Below are 20004 nucleotides of genomic sequence, written 5' to 3' on the forward strand. Positions count from 1 at the left end.
CATCATTCTACACCTTACATCACTTTACAAGTTGGACTGTTTCATTCTGAACGGATTCGGTTCCTGGTACTGGAGCATTCCACCGTGAGTATCATCCTGGGATGCCCCTGGTTGCAACAACATCGCCCCACTCTCCGCTGGGATCCCTGTGATGTCACTGGATGGAGCGAACGCTGTTTTGAACACTGTCTCTCCAACATTCCTCAACCACTTTCTGTTCCAGTTATGCTGTCGTCGACTCTAGTGGAAAGCCCTGAGCCAGAAAATCCTCCAGAAATCCCAGTGGAGTACATGGCGTTCCAGGATGTCTTCAGTAAACAAGCAGCCACCCATCTACCACCACATCGGCCATGGGACTGTGCGATCGATCTGCTGCCTGAAGCCAAACTACCTAAGGGTAAGGTTTACCCTCTGTCCATCCCGGAGCACCAGGCGATGGAGGAATACATCGAGGAAGCCTTGAAACAGGGTTTTATTCAACCATCCACCTCGCCGGCCGCTTCGAGCTTCTTCTTCGTGGGCAAGAAGGATGGAGGTTTAAGACCATGCATTGACTACAGACAACTCAACTCACAGATCATTCGGCAGCCTTATCCCCTGCCCCTGGTGCCTGCCGCCCTCGAAGAGCTTCGTGGAGCCCAGGTCTTCACGAAGCTGGACCTGCGGAGTGCATACAACCTCATTCGTATTCGTAAGGGAGACGAGTGGAAGACGGCTTTCATAACACCCACGGGGCACTATGAATACCGGGTTATGCCGTACGGTTTGTCCATCAGTCCCTCCGTCTTTCAAACGTTTATGAATGAGGTGTTCCGGGAGTACCTGCATCGGTTTGTGGTGGTCTATATCGATGATATTTTGATTTACTCCCGGAACCAGGCCGAACATCGCCAGCACGTCCAGCAGGTCCTTCACAAACTTCGCCAACACAGTCTGTTCCTTAAGTTAGAGAAGTGCGAGTTCCATCAGTCCACTGTCCAGTTCTTAGGTTACAACATCAGTGCCGAGGGCGTGCAAATGGACCAGGGGAAAGTCAATGCCATACAGAAGTGGCCACTACCCAACAGTGTCAAGGAACTTCAGCGCTTCCTTGGTTTCACAAACTTCTACCGCCGGTTCATCATGGATTACAGTACCATCACCGCCCCGTTGACCTCCCTCCTGCGGGGTAAACCTAAACAACTCATCTGGAACCCCGCTGCCCACGAAGCATTCGAACGGCTGAAGACCACCTTTAGCACCGCTCCGGTCCTACACCACCCAGACCCTGAACATCTGTTTACTGTCGAAGTCGACGCCTCCTCCATCGGCGTGGGAGCGGTGCTATCACAAGCGGTCGGCGACTCCTCAGTCCTCCATCCCTGCGCCTTCTTCTCCCGTAAGCTGTCTCCGGCGGAGCAGAATTATGACATCGGTAATAGAGAGCTGCTGGCGATAAAATTGGCCCTGGAAGAGTGGCGACATTGGTTGGAAGGAGCTACTCACCCATTCACCATCATTACTGATCACAAGAACCTACAGTATCTCAGGGAAGCTCGTCGTCTGAACCCCAGGCAAGCCCGCTGGGCTCTTTTCCTGACACGCTTCAATTTCACCATCACGTACAGACCAGGCTCCAAGAACGTACCAGCAGATGCTCTCTCTCGACAGTTCTCTCCTGAAGCAACCTCAGACCCGGAAACCATTATACCCTCAGAGCTCATCGTCAGCCCCATCATCTGGGACCTGGATCAAGCCATTCAACAAGCCACTCTCCAGGAGCCAGCTCCGCCAGAGTGCCCAGAAGGAAAGACCTATGTGCCCCTCTCCCAACGTCAGATACTTCTGGGCACAGCTCACGGGACTCCGGGCTCTGGACACCCAGGCAGCAGTAGGACCCTCTCGCTCATACAATCTCGTTACTGGTGGCCCAGTATGCACCAGGACACCATCAGGTACGTCCAAAGCTGCTCAGTCTGTGCCAAGTCTAATTCTCCCCGTCAACTCCCTACAGGAAAACTGGTTCCTCTACCCATCCCGGAGAGGCCCTGGTCCCATCTTGGTGTGGATTTCATCACTGATCTGCCAGAATCTGAAGGTAACACCTGTGTTCTTGTCGTTGTTGACCGGTTCTCTAAAGCTTGTAAACTGATACCCCTGAGAGGGTTACCTACGGCCATGGAAACGGCAGAACATCTGTTCCACCAGGTCTTCCGGCACTATGGTCTGCCCGAGGAGATCGTTTCGGACCGGGGCCCTCAATTCACTTCACACGTTTGGAAAGCTTTCTTCAAGCTACTGGGTATCACTGTTAATTTATCATCTGGTTAACATCCACAGACTAACGGCCAGACTGAGAGGAAGATCCAGGAGATTGGACGTTACCTCCGTGCATACTGCCATGATGACCAACACAGTTGGAGCAGGTTCCTCCCGTGGGCCGAGTACGCACAAAACTCTCTCCGCCAAGATACCACCGGCCTAACACCATTCCAGTGCGTACTCGGTTATCAGCCTCCGCTGTTCCCCTGGACGGAGGAACCCTCCAATGTTCCAGCTGTCGACCACTGGTTTCGAGAAAGCGAGAGAGTGTGGGACTCAGCTCATGACCATCTACAGCGGGCAGTAAGACGACACAAGAGCTTCGTGGACGCCAGGAGGAGAGCCGCACCCCATTTCCAACCAGGGGATCTTGTCTGGCTCTCTACCCGTGATCTACGTCTGCGCCTGCCCTGCCGTAAGCTGAGTCCCCGCTATATTGGTCCATTTCGCATCTTGAGGCAGATCAACGACGTCACATATCAGCTTTAGCTCCCACCCAGGTACAGAATTCATCCCACGTTTCACGTATCCCTCTTAAAACCCTTCTCTCCCTCTGCCACAGACACCCCTGGAGCTGAAGCTGAGCCCCCTCCTCCAGAAGTACTGGAACAACCCTCAGTCTTCACAGTATGAGAGATCCTGGACTCACGACGTCGAGGGGGTCGCCTAGAATACCTCATTGACTGGGAGGGGTGCGGCCCGGAGGAAAGATCTTGGGTGAACAGAGATGATGTCCTGGATCCATTACTCTTGCTGGAATTCCACCGCAGCCACCCCAATCGGCCGGCCCCTTGCGGTCGCGGCCGTCCTCGGCGTCGTGTTAGGGCGTCGGGAGCCGCCCCTGGAGGAGGGGGTAATGTCAGGCATTCACCACAGCCACCTCCATCTGTCACGTCACCCACAGCTCCACCCACTCGTTCTGCCTCACCGGAGTTCTGATTTGCATCACCTGACTCTCGTTACCACGCCCTATAAATAGACTGCTCCCTCACTTTGTTGTTGTCTGGTCTACCGTTCACTACCCTGATGCTAGCTCCAGACCCTCTCCTGCTCAGAAATCTCCGGTTTGTGCTCCGATTGCTCTACTCCACTCCCAAGGCTACATTTGGACTCTTATTTCAGGAAAGTCATTTCAACTACTTACCATTGCCAATTCATACTTGCTGTTCTCCACTTAATCTGTTAAATAAACACTCACTCATACTGTTTTACTTCCATCTCTGGTCTCTTCTATGTGCAAGCGTGACAACGACTGAGGAAAGAAAGACATTAGCATCTTGGTTGACAAGGGGGAGAGTAAATTATCTGGGCAAATCCAGTGTTATGGATGTGACATTTTCATTATGGATGTGACATATGAATGCTTAGAGAATGTATGTATTACCAATATTCCGAACCATCTGTTCATATTTTAATAAACCCTAGTTGTTAGAGTCTAAAGATCAGACAAAAAAGGATACAATTTTTGAGAGACTACATACTTTGTAGGATTTCTCCTAATTAAAATACACAAACCAGATGCAATAATACCCAACAAATAGAGAAGCGATGGCTCTTCACAGAACATATGATTGTTACTTTATTTTAATTTTTGTTGTGTCTAAAATGCAGCAGGCATAATGATATTACGCAGTGTTTGAAAATAGGAAAATAGGAAACTTCCGTCAGCCTGACCAACGTGACCACCTACTTGCACAGGGAGACTATTTTCAGGCACTGCATAATATCATTACACCTGCTGCACCCATGGTACGGCAGCATAGTTCCTTGCCTATTATGCCGGAATGAGAGTATAGTTCCTTTTTTATTTCCGTCTGTCTTAATACACGGTGTAACTATAGAAGAGTCAAGTTTTAAATAGGAAAAATATCGAAAGTCTTTGGTCACTTTTGAGCGAGATGATAACGTTCTAATCAGATTCAAAGATCTATGCTAAGCTATGCTAAAAGTGCTACCGCCAGACCTGGAGATCGGCTGAATTGATTAGAAAACGGTAAAACTCAACTGTCAGACTCTAGGGGAGTTGGAAAATGAGCCTATTTTCAAAAATAGTGGTGTGTTCCTTTAAGAGAGACCTCACATGGGTATTTGAAACATCAAATGTTGACATCTGTGCTAACAGTATAGTAAAAACCTCTGGTAAAAACATTTTTTTTTTCATGGTAAGGTTGACATTTGCATGGAATTACCCATCTGTTAATTTTTGTTCTGGAAGTGAACTCCTTTAAAACACTGTCTCCATTACTATTTGGCTATTGACTTACATTATCAAAAAGGGTCAGTTTTGATTTGATGTTGACTTAAAGAGCTCTCACACTCAAACTTAAAGTTGAGATTTCCCTCTCCCCTGTGATTTCATGCTAAATCTGTTGCTTCTAAAATTGAAAATGTCAGATTCGAGCAGTGGGGCTGGTTAAATGTCACTTCAACTTCTTTCGGTGACTCATTAGGGTCTGCTAAGGATGATGACAACATGAAATAAAACAGAGGCCACTCAGGACTAGTGGTCTTTTGGTTGTCTCGCTTATTTGAATCATAGAGCTGTCTGCATGGATCAAAAGAGATGCATCTTCAGTGATAACAAGTATACAAACAAGACTGTGATGTGCTGAATTATTGGATTACAATACACATGACCATGATGATTACGACAGTCCTGGTGCCATATGACATACACCACCGAGTCAATTAAGACAAACTATATTAATATAACATACAGTTCAGCGCTTCAAGAGATGGGAATTTGTACTCATATTTGCATAATATAATTGCTTGAAATAGAGAGGATGAAATTAGACATTTAATGAACTGTAGGCGGGCATTAGGCCAGTGTTAGAGTCACATCATAGCTTTATGCATCATTGAATTAAATTAGTAAACAAATAATGAGATCTGCTAGACATCATGGAAATAACTGCTTATATTTCGAAATAATAATGGTGAATTCGGTTTTGAGTTAATGCTATAATAAGAGTTAATGAGTAAAATTCAGGTGGGATATGAGATAAATCCATTTTTTTTGGCTGTAATGTTAAATTAAGAGTGTGTGCTGGTCTTGTTGTTGAAGAGCTTTGATAGCAGCATTGCTATGCAGGTGGGAAGCTAAGAACAAATATTGATCCGAGCAGACAGATTGTTTCCTTGTGACACATTGTTGCATCCTATCACCCTTAGGGAGAGAAGTGCGACTACGCACACACATACACAGCCTGAGACAATGAAATGGCCTCCTGCTTACAGATCTACATATGGTACGCGGCATGAACAGAGTACAAATGAAGGCCTGAAACTCTTTAATCCCCCCCCCACCTCTCAGACAGTCAAAGAAAGATTCAACTTATGAACACAGTTACAGTTTTTATTAGTTATCATTTTAAATATATATAAATAAACAAATATAAGATTAGGATTTTAATTGTTGGATATGGTTGAGAATATCCCTGTGGTGTGATCTGGCCAATTCACCATTTAATTAGAGTGATACAGACATTTGATGTGTAGAACTAGCTACTTTAACCAAAAACATGAAATATTTAGTGCATCCAGTAGTACGTAAACATACAAACAAATAAGTACATTAATTAAATCCTGATGGCTTTGATACAGCAACAATGGATTTCGTAATTTATTTATTCATTCATATCCTTTCCCCTCTTTCTCTGTCTTCTTTTTAACCTTTTGGGGATGCCAGCTGGGGAGAGTTTGCTGCCAGAGCATCACAATCCCAGAGGAATTAGTTCTCAGGCAAAGCCTGGGTGCATTTTGAATTGACTAGTGTATGCTCAAAATACCAGAAGTTTAGCTCTCTCACACATACACATTGGGTTTTAATGTTTTTTGGGGACATTCCATAGACATAATGGTTTTTATTCTGAACAAACTGTATTTTCTGTCTCCTAATCCTAAACCTACCCATCACACAAAATGCTCTGCTTTTTAAAAAAGATCACTCTGTTCCCACAAGGTCAAAATTTACTGGAATTACACTCTTAAAAATAAAGGTGCTTCACGATGCCATAGAAGAACTGTTTTTCTAAACCGTTTTTCTAAATTTTCTAAATTCTATAAATAACCTTTAACATCTGAAGAACCTTTCTGTTTCAAAAAAGGTTCTTTGTTGTTGAAAGAATGTTCTTCAGATTTTAAAAAGGTAAGAAAGAGATGGTTCTTTAACCCTTTAACTGTCACTCCCATTGTTTAAAACAGACATAAAAATGCACTATCCAGACTTAAATTTTTCATAATTTATGAATGAAAACATTTTGTAATATGATTTTGATGTACATTTTCCGTGTGTCATGGCGTCGTGTGCGGGGAATGAGGAGTAGGGACGAGGAGATCAGGAACATACATTTATTTAAATAATCCACACTTGCAACAGGAACGAACAGGAACAGGAACAGGAACAGCAGGGAATCCACACGCATACACAACTAAAAAGACTTTAGGCGAACTAGGAGTGACAACACAAGAACCGACAACCAAACGGGGAACTCAACCAAACTTAAATACACAGACTAATCAGAGGGAGACAGGTGAGATCGTTTAAACAATGAGGTAATAATTGAAGACGGAACAGGAAAACCAAATAAAGGCATACATGGGGAAAACCAAAGAAAACAGTCCACAGGGGTGTGACACCGTGGTTATGCAATGTCTGATTTTAAAATGCCTTTCAAAGGATGAATTTTTAAATTTTGGACTGATATATAATTTCTTATAATTTCTAAAGCATGATAGGGAAAAGGCAATGAAGAAAGTCTTTTGTGACAAAGGTCAGAACTCATGTTATGATGTAGATTTTTTAAGTTGCACCCTTGACATATATTAATAATTTCTGTCACAAAAATATGGTAAAATATCTATTTAGGAGTCTTAGACCTTTCCAACGATGTATAGTTTGTCATGATTAGATTAGAATTTATTTGTAATATGGTGAAGTAAACTTAGGCGTCCCACTGGGGGGCGGTGACAGTTAAAGGGTTCTTTGTGGAACCAAAAATGGTTCTTCTATTGCATCGCTGTGAAGAACCTTTTAAAGTCCCTTTATTTTTAAAAGTGTACTATTCTTATAACACAACGTTAGGAATGCCAGGTACACATAAACCAAGGGTCTGCAACCAATTCAGGTGGAGCCAAAAAAAAAAATTGATCCCCAAATAAAGATAACACAGCATATAGCTAAAGTTTTATATACTGTCATGTTACAGGGCAGGGGAGTAGCAATCATTTCAGTGAGGAGGACAGAATTGTTAAATATAATAATAATAATAATAATAATAATTACAATTGACAAAAATAATTTGACAAAAAAAATAAAAACAAACTTTTCTTATCACTTTTAATTGGCTAAGAAAATAAAATACACTGCTGGACAAAAACAATCATTTGTCTTCTATAGTATTTTTGTTATATATTTTATTAATGACAATTTTATGGTTATAATTGTATAATCAGTATAATAATTTTTACTAAAACACTTTTTCCATTTCTATCACAGAATAAGGCAGAAAATATAGTTTATAACTTCAGTACTGTAATTAATGCTATGCCAATTACCACTGTATCATTCATATGCTGTAATTATTACTTGGAGAAGACTTGAAAACACGCATAAACCGTATATTGTCAGAATCGTTTATTGACTTCACGTTTCATCGCTTAAGGTTTATGCTTGTTATTCAGCTTAGCTACAGTGATAACTGGATGCCTTTGTCCATATTAGGGTTTCCTGGCACGTCAAAAGTGATTACTTCTATCATATGGGTCCAAAACATATCCAGAATGACGTGACTATCTTGTCGCTTTTAATTTAACCTAGGTTTATTCACATTGGCTCTAGGAAATCTCTATGTGAACACACTTGCCTGGGAGAAGTGTAGGGGAAGAGTTTAGGCTTTATTAAAAGTCAGGGTACACCAGTGTTGGGGAAAGTTACTTTTAAAAGTAATGCATTACAATATTAAGTTATTAAGTAACTAATATTAAGTAACTAATTACGTTACTTAGTACTTACTTTTGCGTTACTTTTTAAATCTGAGCAGGGCTTGCTTGTTTGTTTTTGATATAAAAAGTTCTATTTTTGGCAAATGTAAAAGCCTTTTCACACCAAAAGCCTCAGGCTTTGTGCAACATGGGGCCGTGCATTATCTTGCTGCAACATGAGGTGATGGTCGTGGATGAATGGCTCAACAATGGGCCTCAGGATCTGGTCACGGTATCTCTGTGCATTCAAAATGCCATCAATAAAATGCACCTGTGTTCGTTGTCCATAACATTCGCCTGACCATACCATAACCCCACCGCCACCATGGGCCACTCGATCTACAATGTTGACATCAGCAAACCGCTCACCCACACGACGCCATACACGCTGTCTGCCATCTGCCCTGTACAGTGAAAACCGGGATTCATCCGTGAAGAGAACACCTCTCCAAAGTGCAAGATGCCATCGAATGTGTGCATTTGCGCACTCAAGTGAGTTACGACGACGAACCGAAGTCAGGTCGAGACCCCGATTAGGACGACGAGCATGCAGATGAACTTCCTTGAGACGGTTTCTGACAGTTTGTGCAGAAATTCTTTGGTTATGCAAACCGATTGTTGCAGCAGCCGTCCAGGTGGCTGGTCTCAGACGATCTTGGAGGTGAAGATGCTGGATGTGGAGGTCCTGGGCTGGTGTGGTTACACATGGTCTGCGGTTGTGAGGCTGGTTGCATGTACTGCCAAATTCTCTGAAACGCCTTTAGAGATGGCTTATGGTAGAGAAATGAACATTCAATTCACGGGCAACAGCTCTGGTGGACATTCCTGCAGTCAGCATGCCAACTGCACGCTCCCTCAAAACTTGCAACATCTGTGGCATTGTGCTGTGTGATAAAACTGCACATTTTAAAGTGTCCTTTTATTGTGGCCAGCCTAGGGCACACCTGTGCAATAATCATGCTGTCTAATCAGCATTTTGAAATGCCACACCTGTGAGGTGGATGGATTATCTCGGCAAAGGAGAAGTGCTCACTAACACAGATTTAGACAGATTTGTGAACAATATTTGAGAGAAATAGGTCTTTTGTGTACATAGAAAAAGTCTTAGATCTTTGAGTTCAGCTAATGAAAAATGGGGGCAAAAACAAAAGTGTTGCGTTTATAATTTTGGTCAGTGTAAAATCTTCTCTGTTTGACAACCTGCCTCTCTTATGATCTCCCCTGTTAAGTGTGCAGAGAGTGAAAGTTTGATGAGATGCTCATGAGCAAGTTACCATGGATTATACTTAAATTATATTCATCCATTGCCCATATTTGATGTCATATCATTAAATTCATACATCACATTAGTTGCCCGTATAAACTCATTAAAGCATTTCCAGCTGAATTTGCATGCTTATTGCAAATCCCTCTGGCCGCTTCTTCTGAGAAGCTCATTTCCACTTTTCCCTTCATGAAGCTGGAAGAGTCACAAGCTCATTGCCCTTACCGAATGTGTAATTAAGCACATGTGCAAATGTAAAGATATGATGATGGTTTTTTGTTGGGGCAGAGGAGGGAAATGCTGTGGGGTGAGAATTGTTGACTGCTCGTGCCTCTGAAGCTGCACTAGGCATTAAAGAAACACAGCGGCATTCTCAAATGTTTTTAGTCATTATTAATGCAGAGTGAATTTTACTTGTTTTTACTAATTATGCAGTTGCAGGGACGATCATCACAGCAATGAAATGATCTGTAAATGTGCCAATGTAAACAACAATAAGCTTTCAAGGGAGATGGAGATGTAAGGAGATCACTAAAGTGGGTGTAATTTGAAAAACACGACAGGGAAAAAAAAGTTTGATGTGTCTTTGAATGTGAGGAACTGTTCGCCCTGGCTCACATCATTTTTATAGACAACAAATAAAAACACTTTTAACTGTCCACATCTACATGTCAAAATCAAGATAAAAGATGATTAAATAATGTTTAAGTATTGTTCATTGTTAGGTCAAGAAAGCCAAATCATTAACTAATGTTAACCTTGTTGTAAAGTGTTTCCAGAAAGCCTTGTCAAACAGTGGTGATGATTGAAGTATCCTCCAAATACGGAAAATAGGATAAAAACTAATGGACTGGCCTTGGAGCATCCTTGAATTCCCCTGATTGTGAACGTCAAACAGTTTGGAAAGTCAGAGGTTTATTTTTATCGTGTTTTTAAGGATGCCCCCAGCTTCAGAGCTGGATCTCAGAAGTGATTGAACAGCTCAATTATGTTTGACTGCTTCTCAGTGCTGCTCCAGCCTTTGGGATCCAATCACCTCAACAATCACATCCATCACAGACCTTAGACAACCTCCAGACTGGGCATTACCTGAGGACAGTCTGATAAGGTCAACCACATCAGCCATTTGTTTGCATGTTTGTTTGATTAGACTCAATGGCAGAATCTTAGCATGTCTCATATTTGTGTGTGTGTGTGTGTGTGTGTGTAATGCCTCTTTAATTAGTTTTAAATGAAATACTAGAATGAGTAATACACAGTGAAAAGATGTATTACTTATTTTAATGATCTGACTAATACAAATTGAGTCACAAGAACAACATAATTCCATTTTATTCACTTATTTGCAAAACAAACTCATTAAACTTTAGTGGATTATAATGGATTGGTGGAAATCCATTATTAAACATCACAAACTTCATAAACATTTAAAGCGTGATTTATAAGAAAAGCTTTTTTAACAATTTGTTATCCCCCCTTTAAAATGAATACATCATAAAAATCTGAATTTCAGTCTCAATTACGGAAATAATAACTAGACACATTAACACCAACAATAAACTATTTAAATCCAGTATTAACTGCAGTACTAACATATTTATTTTAACACCACAACATCAACTGTGGGATGTACATTATATTGATTCAACATCAATTCAGATGGGTTTTGAATTCATTTTTGTGATTCATGACACTATGAGCATGGAGGCACAGTCTAAAGGCATGTAAACTGTGAATCTGATTACTACTGATCTAAAACACTCAATTTAGCGCCATAAAAATGAGTTATTGTGTAGCCTTATTTCAGGCACACGTAGGAAAGGTATGGATTTGAAGGCAACAACAATAAAATCACAATAAAAAGTCATATCGACGATGATTGAAAATGAGTTTGTTTCATGTGACACATGGCTGTTATTTGCCATGATACTCCAGAGAGCCATCAAGCAAACATTTTAACCTTTCTTACTGTGTTGGTCTTGTTTTCTCTGCAGCCTCAGCAGGTGGTCTCTCAGGCTGTTCGCTTTCTCATTTTCTTTCTCTTATGTTGCTTTCTGTACCCTTACAGCCCTGACCATCACACCCTCATATTATGCACTCTTTTTCCATTCAGTATACTTCAACACACTGGTCTACAACTCCGCTCAAGTGCTTAGCTTCCTGCCTGCTGTGAATAACCACCATGTTCTCTAGAGTTCACTCATGATGGTTTATGTGGATGGATTTCAACAAGACGGCACTAAAATGTTTTCCAAATATATACATCAAATATCCACTCATACCACTCAAATATCATGAGCCTACACTCTTAAAAATAAAGGTGCTTTAAAGGGTTCTTCACAGCGATGCCATAGAAGAACCATTTTTGGTTACACAAAGAACCATTCAGTCAAAGGTTCTTTAAAGAACCATCTCTTTCTCACCTTTTTATAATCTGAAGAACCTTCTTTCACCATAAAGAACATTTTGTAAAACAGAAAGGTTCTTCAGATGTTAAAGGTTCTTTATGGAACCATTTAGACAAAAAAGGTTCTTCTATGGGATCGTGAAGCACCTTTATTTTTAAGAGTGTAACAGATGCTTTACTGGTCGAATAATGGGGCGGCCATAATGCGATCACATGACCAGATGAATTACTTATTTTATATTAAAACTACTTTGTTATAGAATAAATTCACTTGTGGATAATATTAATTGTGACAGGCCAATGGCATCAGTATCCACACCACTAGATGTCAGGTGGACATTAAACACTTTCTACCCTTTTTAGTGTAACTTTGTATCAACATGATATTACGGAAAATCAGTTATCTGTACTGCACAACGAACTAGAGAACTTAGTCATCTTACTCATCCTCACCTCTAAGGCACAAGAAAAAAACAGCAGTCTCAAATTTCCCATTTTTCTTTGGCTTTCTTTAGTACGATCACATTCCATTATCTATTATTATCCATTATATTATTATTATCTTTGTCACAGGCTCTCTATCTACTATTCTAGTCCATTCATATCTCTCTAAATGGTTCTCTGTGACTTATGGGCACACACGTTTGATATGAAGCTCAAATCAAAAGTGCCCAGAAGTCTTTAAACAGAGTTTATAAGAGATGAGCTGAACATTTATTGTGTGCTGCTTTTACACTTTCCTTAATCTGTACATATTCTCAACCAAGGCTCATTGGAAAACCATGGTTGTAGTGACGTCTGTGCAAAATGATAAGCTGCCTCTTGCACATTTGTGACACGTTCAAAGTGAAATAACAATTAGTGCTAAAAACACATTCAATTTTTCCTGAAACAGATTAACCTAAATTTGGCATGCAATGGAAATAAAATGTTCTGGTGAGTGGTGCTAAAAGGTTAAAGGGATAGTTCACCAAACGTATTTTTGATGAAATCCAAGAGCTATCTGACTCTGCATAGACAGCAAGGATCCTACCACGTTAAAGGCCCAGAAAGTTACCAAGAATATCGACTAAATAGTCCATGTGCCATCAGTGGTTCAACCGTAATTTTATAAAACTGTAAGGATATTTTTTTGCACACAAAAAAGAAAAATAACGAGTTTATTCAACAACTCTTGAATATAAATGTGGTGGCCTTGAATGTGGTACTACCCTTGAGGTCAATCGAGGGTTTGAAAGCACTTTTATTTCATCAAAAATATCTTAATTTGTGTTCCGAAGATGAATAAAGGTTTTATGGGTTTGAAACGGCATATAGACGAGTAATTAATGACATAATTTTATTTTTTGGATGAACTATCTCTTTAATGCTCTAAGTTTGAAAATAATGTATCACCTGTAGTGATATACTATAGATATATAGTATACTTTTTTTACTTCACTTTACTAGATGTTTTAACCTGAACCTGAAGCAGAATTTTGTGAATAAGAATGCAAAATAAATATATTATTTCAAAGTTGGGCTGCAGCAATGCACCCCAAGCAAGTTGAAAATTGATTCAAATATGTGACGATTCAAGTCAGTTGAGATGTTAAACGAATTGCAATATAATTAGGGGTGAGAGTTAAATTAATCCATCTCTGAGGGGAATTGACTGTCTTCAAAAAAGTTTAGATGGTATTTTCTTTTTTTTTCTTGCCTCCGTATAATGCATATTAAAATAATGTTCGTAAGCGGGCCCGATCTCATGACAAAAATGTACCTGTGGGAATTTTTTCGCAAGATACCAATTATGTTCTGCCATGTGCGTTTCGTGACATATTCGATGTGAAATGTCCACTGAGTGGCGCTAAAAGAGTGTTTGTTTTTTCCCCCCAGGAACAGATAAACATACATATGGTATGTTTTATGTGGCATTTGTTTTTGAACTCACTGCAGTTCTGATTTGAAATGTTCATTAAGTGGCGCTATAACTCTAATGCACTGTGACATTTTCAAATAACGACCATCTGCACTACACGTAAACCTACCCGATAGTATGAACAAAAGCGAGAATGTGATGTAAAAACAAAATCATGCCGTTTTAGCTTGTTTTTTCGATCTCTCAGCTTTATTGATCTCTTCAGCTTTTTCATCGTGAGTCATGTTTTTCATGGGATTTGTACCCAAGGATTCCATATCCTAAGTAGCATTTTTTTCCATTGAGACGCTATGGTTGTTATGATGCGGATTATCTGCTTAAGTAATGGCAGACGTATCGCGAATAAAAATGTTTCTCCAAGCATTAATTGTCCTAACAATAGTATGGTAGTCTGGCATTTTCTGTCATCTGGTAAAGACATAAATACTCAGAGACAAGCAATATTAACTTCTCCAGTGTTGTTCAGTCGAAGCACAAGCAGGGTGATCAGTATTAGTCCCGCCCCTCCTCCGATTTGATTGGTCGGCTGACTAGAAAGTGACAGTGATGAGCGCAGCGTTTCACTCAAAGTTGAACATTCTTCAACTCTCGGCACGGAGAAAAAAACATCCGAACGTTTAGCACAAAAAAGACGTTCAGTGCTCGGCACGCTCCTGGCATTTTAAAAAACACTGTGCTCCCATTGAGAACAATCGAAATCGAAATACGCTAGCCGTGGGGAAAAATGCTTTGGTGGACACGCGGCCTTATAGGTAAGTATTTTGTGTCTTCATCATGAGATCAGGTTATCATAAGCGCAACTCTGCGCTTGAGATCAGGTTATCATCAGGTTATCATAAGCGCAACAGCATTAACCAAGGAAACGCTATATTGCAGCTGTTCCGTAAGCGCCACCTGCTGTCAGAGAGTGAATTTGTGTTCTCATTCAGCTCATCTGTTGTTTTTGTTTCATTCACATGTTTTATGTAGTGTAGTTTCATAAAGCTAAAGTCAGACCGTTCTGCTTTTTACAGAATCAGAGTTTACAGAGTGAATAGTTTCCATCCCTATTGCAAATGGGTTACTCATACATTTAAATTGTCACCATTTCATTTGTGCGTTTATAATTTATTATTTACTCTTGTTGACGTCTGGAAGCTTCAGTCCACATTCATAGAAAATAGTTGGTACGAACATGAGTAAATGTTCATTTTAAACATATTCCTTTTATGTCTTTCATATATGCAGTTTTACTGATAAATATAGGATCTATTTACATTTTGTGTGTATAAACAAACATAGTTATAATGATGATTGATCTTAATTTAACCATTCCTTTTTTTCTGTTACATAAAGTAACACAGGCACATATCACACTGCAAAAAAGAGGCTTATCTTACTTAGTAATTTTGTACTGTTTCTAGTCAAAATATCTAAAAATTCTTAAAACAAGATGCATTTACTAGATAAGCGAAATGATGTAAGATATTTAGTCTTATTTCAGCCTCACTTCTTACTCCGTTACTGCACTACTTGTTGCAGATAAAATGCTTTTATTAACCCTGAAGTACCCTAAAACTGTGTTAATAAAAGCATTTATGAAATAATCTGCCCCTGTAATCATAATCTGTGAAAACTGAATAAAACTAGTGTTCATTTCAGACAGAAACTGCAGTGAATTCTATTTCAAAATACATTTTTGGAGTTGTGTAAAAATGTAAGCAGAGGCACGTTTTCCCAGTGAGCCTGTTGCACATTCTATCATTGCAATTTAAAGACTCTCCCCTCTCTCTGCGAATTGCAGAACAAGGCAGTGTTTAAATGAGGCTGCTTTAGACTGAGAGAATCATTTATGCTCGTCATCCTGCGTTCTTCTTCAGTTTGCACACAAGAGAACTGCCTTTTTTGCACATAGACTGTTGCTAAGGCGACAGAATGGTGACAGTGTCTCGGTGTGTTGCGAGCAAAAGTCACTTCTTTGACAATGTGGCAGCCTCCGCTTTGAAAGCCCCTGTTGTGTGCCAGTGAATGAAATAAAATTCGAAATGGCGTTTGTCCTTGTGTTCACAAATATTCCAGTGTTGATAAATTATATAAACTGGATATAACGACTGTGTACACAACAGTGACTGTCTGCAGTCTGTTCCCTTCATAATATTTTTGTCTCTTTTCACTCTTTTAGCTGCACAACATAGATATATTTATACTTTGAATGAGAAACTATGAACATCTGAATATACATAAGCTTTTTTTTGTATTTACACCATTCTGACACATTGTTCTTTGTTTTTTTTCGTGTGTTTTGTGCTACATTTCCTCCTACAAACATTGTCTCTGGTGCCAGTTCTGCACTGTTTAAAAGCTCCATATGGTGATTCACTAGCATGGGCATAATGAATTCCTGTAATAATAACTCAATATGAAAACATTCTTTGCTTCACCGGTCTCTCCTTGGCTGAGTGAAATAGAGGAATGGAATGGCTGAATCTTGACAACATTCAGTAAATGGTTTCTTTGATGACATTGGTGGAGAAGGTCTGGTTGCTGCAGATGCTGATAGAGTGTCTGGTGAGAATGCGCTTCTGTTTCTTATGGCGGCACGGCAGGATTAGGTAGCGAAGGGTGGAAAAAAAAATTTGCCGGTAATTGGCAGAGACGAGGTTGTAGAGGATGGGGTTGATGGCCGAGCTGACATAAAAGAGCACATTGGTGACCATGTAGAAGTAGTGGTAGAAATCGTAGAGAGCACTGTGGAAGAGAAAAAAAGTGCAGTTTGTTGGTATAGCATTATCATGCATATAAAATATTTTTACTTGTAGCTGCTTTAATCTGAACTAGAACTGGAATTTTGTGAATTAAATGAGTTACCAAATTAATATATTTTTGGAATAACAATGTAAAGGTAATGGTTTATCCAAAAAATAAAAATTCTGTTACACTTTCAATATGTAACTTTCAATTTTATCATTTATTTACTCTTTTTGAAGTCTGAAAGCTTCAGTCCCCCTTCGTAGCAGCTACATCAAAGAGTCGTCATTATGAAGGTGAGTTTTAAACATCTTTCATCTACGTAGATTAATTGCTGATAAAAATAGTGTCTTTTTTAAAATATACATGATGATAAATTCAAACAATCCTTTTTTCCCTTTACATAAAATAACACAGAGACACACATCATGCTATATGGTGTGCATGAGCAATTTCAGCTTTCAAAGAAATCACAGTGTTCAGCTTTACTTCTCTCTCCATTGCTGCTCTATGTTGCAGATAAAAGGCTGTTATTAAACCGGAAACACTTTTTGCTAATGGCTGTAGATGACTCATGCTTAGTTCATATCTATTTTATCTTTCCTCTAAAACATGCTTTTTCTTTCGGTCACAATTTCCCTACAACATACCATATGTATTATATCATTTAATATATTTTTAAAGAAATGAATACTTTTTATTCAGCATGCTTTTTATAAAACATTAACACAACTGTTAATAGTACATCATAAATAATAAAAAATGAACCTTGAGGAACATTTAGAATGATTTCTGAAAGATCATGTGACACTGAAGACTAAAATAATGATGCTGAAAATATAGTTTTTTCCAAAAATAATTTTTAAACTAAAAATGTTTCACAATGTTACTGTTTTTACTGTATTTTAATCAAATAAATACATCCTTTGTGATTTTTGTAGCATATCCACTGTTAGGGTTGGGCGATATCTTTTGCGATATACTGGTCAAAATTTTTCTCATGATAAGAATTAGTCTGCCCGTGATAATAACGATAAAGTCTACAGTAGCACATGTGCGATACAGTTTTGCATGTGTTTGAGCCTGTTTCCAAATCTGTTGTCCAACAAAGATATCATTTACTGACATGCTTTTTTCTCAAAATTAACTTCATAACATAGTTGAGTGTTTGAAATAACCTTTTGCGATCAGACGTGGCTTCAAATCACAGAATGAGGCAGAAATCATGCTATTTTACAGTATTATAAAAGTAGATTAGCATTGCATTATAAATATACTTTATACTTATAAAATTACCCAAGATTGTTTGAAGAACACAAACATATTGTAGCAATCATATGTTTATTGTCAAGTTTCCACAGTTAAAATTTCTCTATCTGTGTTTTATTCAGCTACAGCAATTACTGGATTAGAGATTTTTCTGGAGCGTAGACGGTAATATTACTTCTGCTATATAAAGCATATGTGGAGTTTCTGCGCAAGGGCGCCCTCTGGCTTCCAGTGAAAAACAAAAAAACATTGAACAGTCATTACATTGTATGTGTGTACTCACCCTCCTGAAAAAAAAAAAAAAAGCTAAAACCAGCCTAGGCTGGTTGGCTGGTTTTAGCTGGTCATCCAGGCTGATCTTAGCTGGTCATAGCCGGTCAGCAGGCTGTTTTAGGCCACTTCCAGGCTGGTCTTAGCTGGTTGGACTGGGAGACCAGCTGGAATGACCAGCTAAAACCAGCCTGACCAACCTGGCCAGGCTGGGAGACCAGCTAAAACCAGCTACTTCCAGCTTAAACCAGCTAAAACCAGCCAACCAGCCAAGGCTGGTTTTAGTTGTTTTTTCAGCAGGGCAGTTATGCTCTATTTTGGGTATATCGCCCATCCCTATCGCCATTTTCCTGAATGCAGAAGTCCTGCCAGACTAGAATGATGCTTTTCATTTGTGGTGTTTCTAGTCAAATTATTATTTTCCAAGCCAATAATTTAACATTAAACCTATGAAAATGGTTTTAAAAAGCACATGGCACCATAATTTTATCACTTTACGGTGTCACAATAACCGTCTTTTTTTTAGTAAATTACCTGTTTAATGAGCATTGAAAACAGATGATGGCACATATACAGATAATTGGTGCAAACTGCTGTCCCACAACCAAAAACACATTAAGTTAAAAAGCATTTAAGTATTGAAATCTTAGGGTGTGTACACACTTGTTGTGTTTGGTTCAATTTAAATGAACTCTGGTGTGATTGCTCTGTTAGTCTGGTTCATTTGAGTAAGTGTGAACACTGCCTTTCGACCCAAGTGGACCAAGACCGCTAAAAAGATGGGTCTCAGCTCGCTTCCAAATGAAATCTGTTGTGGTTCAAATGAAATATAAATGCAACAAAGACCAAATACTTCTAAACGAACCAAAATCAGGAAGTAATAACTAGATGCGATGCTATGCGACATGATTTCACGAAGAGAACAAGTGATGTATCCAAAACAAAATAAGCAGTGAGTTAGCAGGTTGTGAAAATTAAATCATATGCACGCAACAAGTGAGTGCATTTAATCCAGAAGATGGCATTCTGTGTGTTCGACTTAAAGCGACTTTTGATGTTATACACCCGTAGGTTAGTAGATAGGCCCCATCATTTTTAGGTAAATGTGTTCAAAAGTATGAAAAATCAGTGTTTAATTTTAAGGAACGTCACTACCTAACACCATTTTACTATAATTAAAAGTTTTTTGGAAGTTATTCCATAGCATTTAGTTTTTATATGGGTACCACTGTTTAGAACTGTGCTAGCTAACCATGTGCTGATTAGCATTGCTGAGCTAGGTTCAAAGTATCTAATATTGTCATGACCAAAAGATCTGGTGACGTTTCAGTAGTGACCACTTTGTTTTTTGGGGTGTTATCTCGTTAAATTGTCACTACCGTAACAGTCACGACCAAAACTTGTCATCATTGTTTTCGGTAGTGGGAACATGTAATCCTTTATTTGGGGGAAATAAACTAAATTTCAGTACAGTAATGCCAATTTTTAGTATTTTAGTATGTTTTTAGTAGTGTTTTAGTATGCAAGTTAAAATTCTGTAATGTGATGTGGTCGCTACCAAAACATTAATGTCACTACCGAAAATGGGCAGTCACTCTCAAAACATGGGATGTTTTGGCAAAAATAATGTATACTGAATTATCAACTTAGACGTTATGATAGTGCTTGGTTTGATGTATATTCAAACTAATGAATCCTTAAGTTTGAAATCAGTATTATCAATATTTTGCCTTTTACAAAGAAAAACTGGATTCAAAATACAACAAATCTCATAAATCACACTTGAATTGATTTACATCTGAAAACTTTTTAATAAAAAAATATTTACAAGGAAAATGTAAGCAAAATCTGAATAGGTCA

At 39.2% G+C, this 20004-nt stretch overlaps 1 protein-coding gene across 1 annotated transcript in view; it reads right to left on the reverse strand.

Annotated features, from left to right (window-relative positions):
• Positions 1 to 10812: 10812 nt before the first annotated feature.
• Positions 10813 to 20004, reverse strand: part of ntsr1 (neurotensin receptor 1 (high affinity)) — a 42586-nt gene continuing 33394 nt past the window's right edge. Inside the window, exon 4 of the mRNA XM_051096123.1 lies at positions 10813 to 16605. Within this exon, the coding sequence (XP_050952080.1) occupies positions 16356 to 16605 (250 nt within the window). The 3' untranslated portion in view covers positions 10813 to 16355. The remainder of the gene's footprint in view (positions 16606 to 20004) is intronic.

The sequence above is a fragment of the Labeo rohita genome, chromosome 23 (genome assembly GCF_022985175.1).
Source record: "Labeo rohita strain BAU-BD-2019 chromosome 23, IGBB_LRoh.1.0, whole genome shotgun sequence".
NCBI lineage: Eukaryota > Metazoa > Chordata > Actinopteri > Cypriniformes > Cyprinidae > Labeo > Labeo rohita.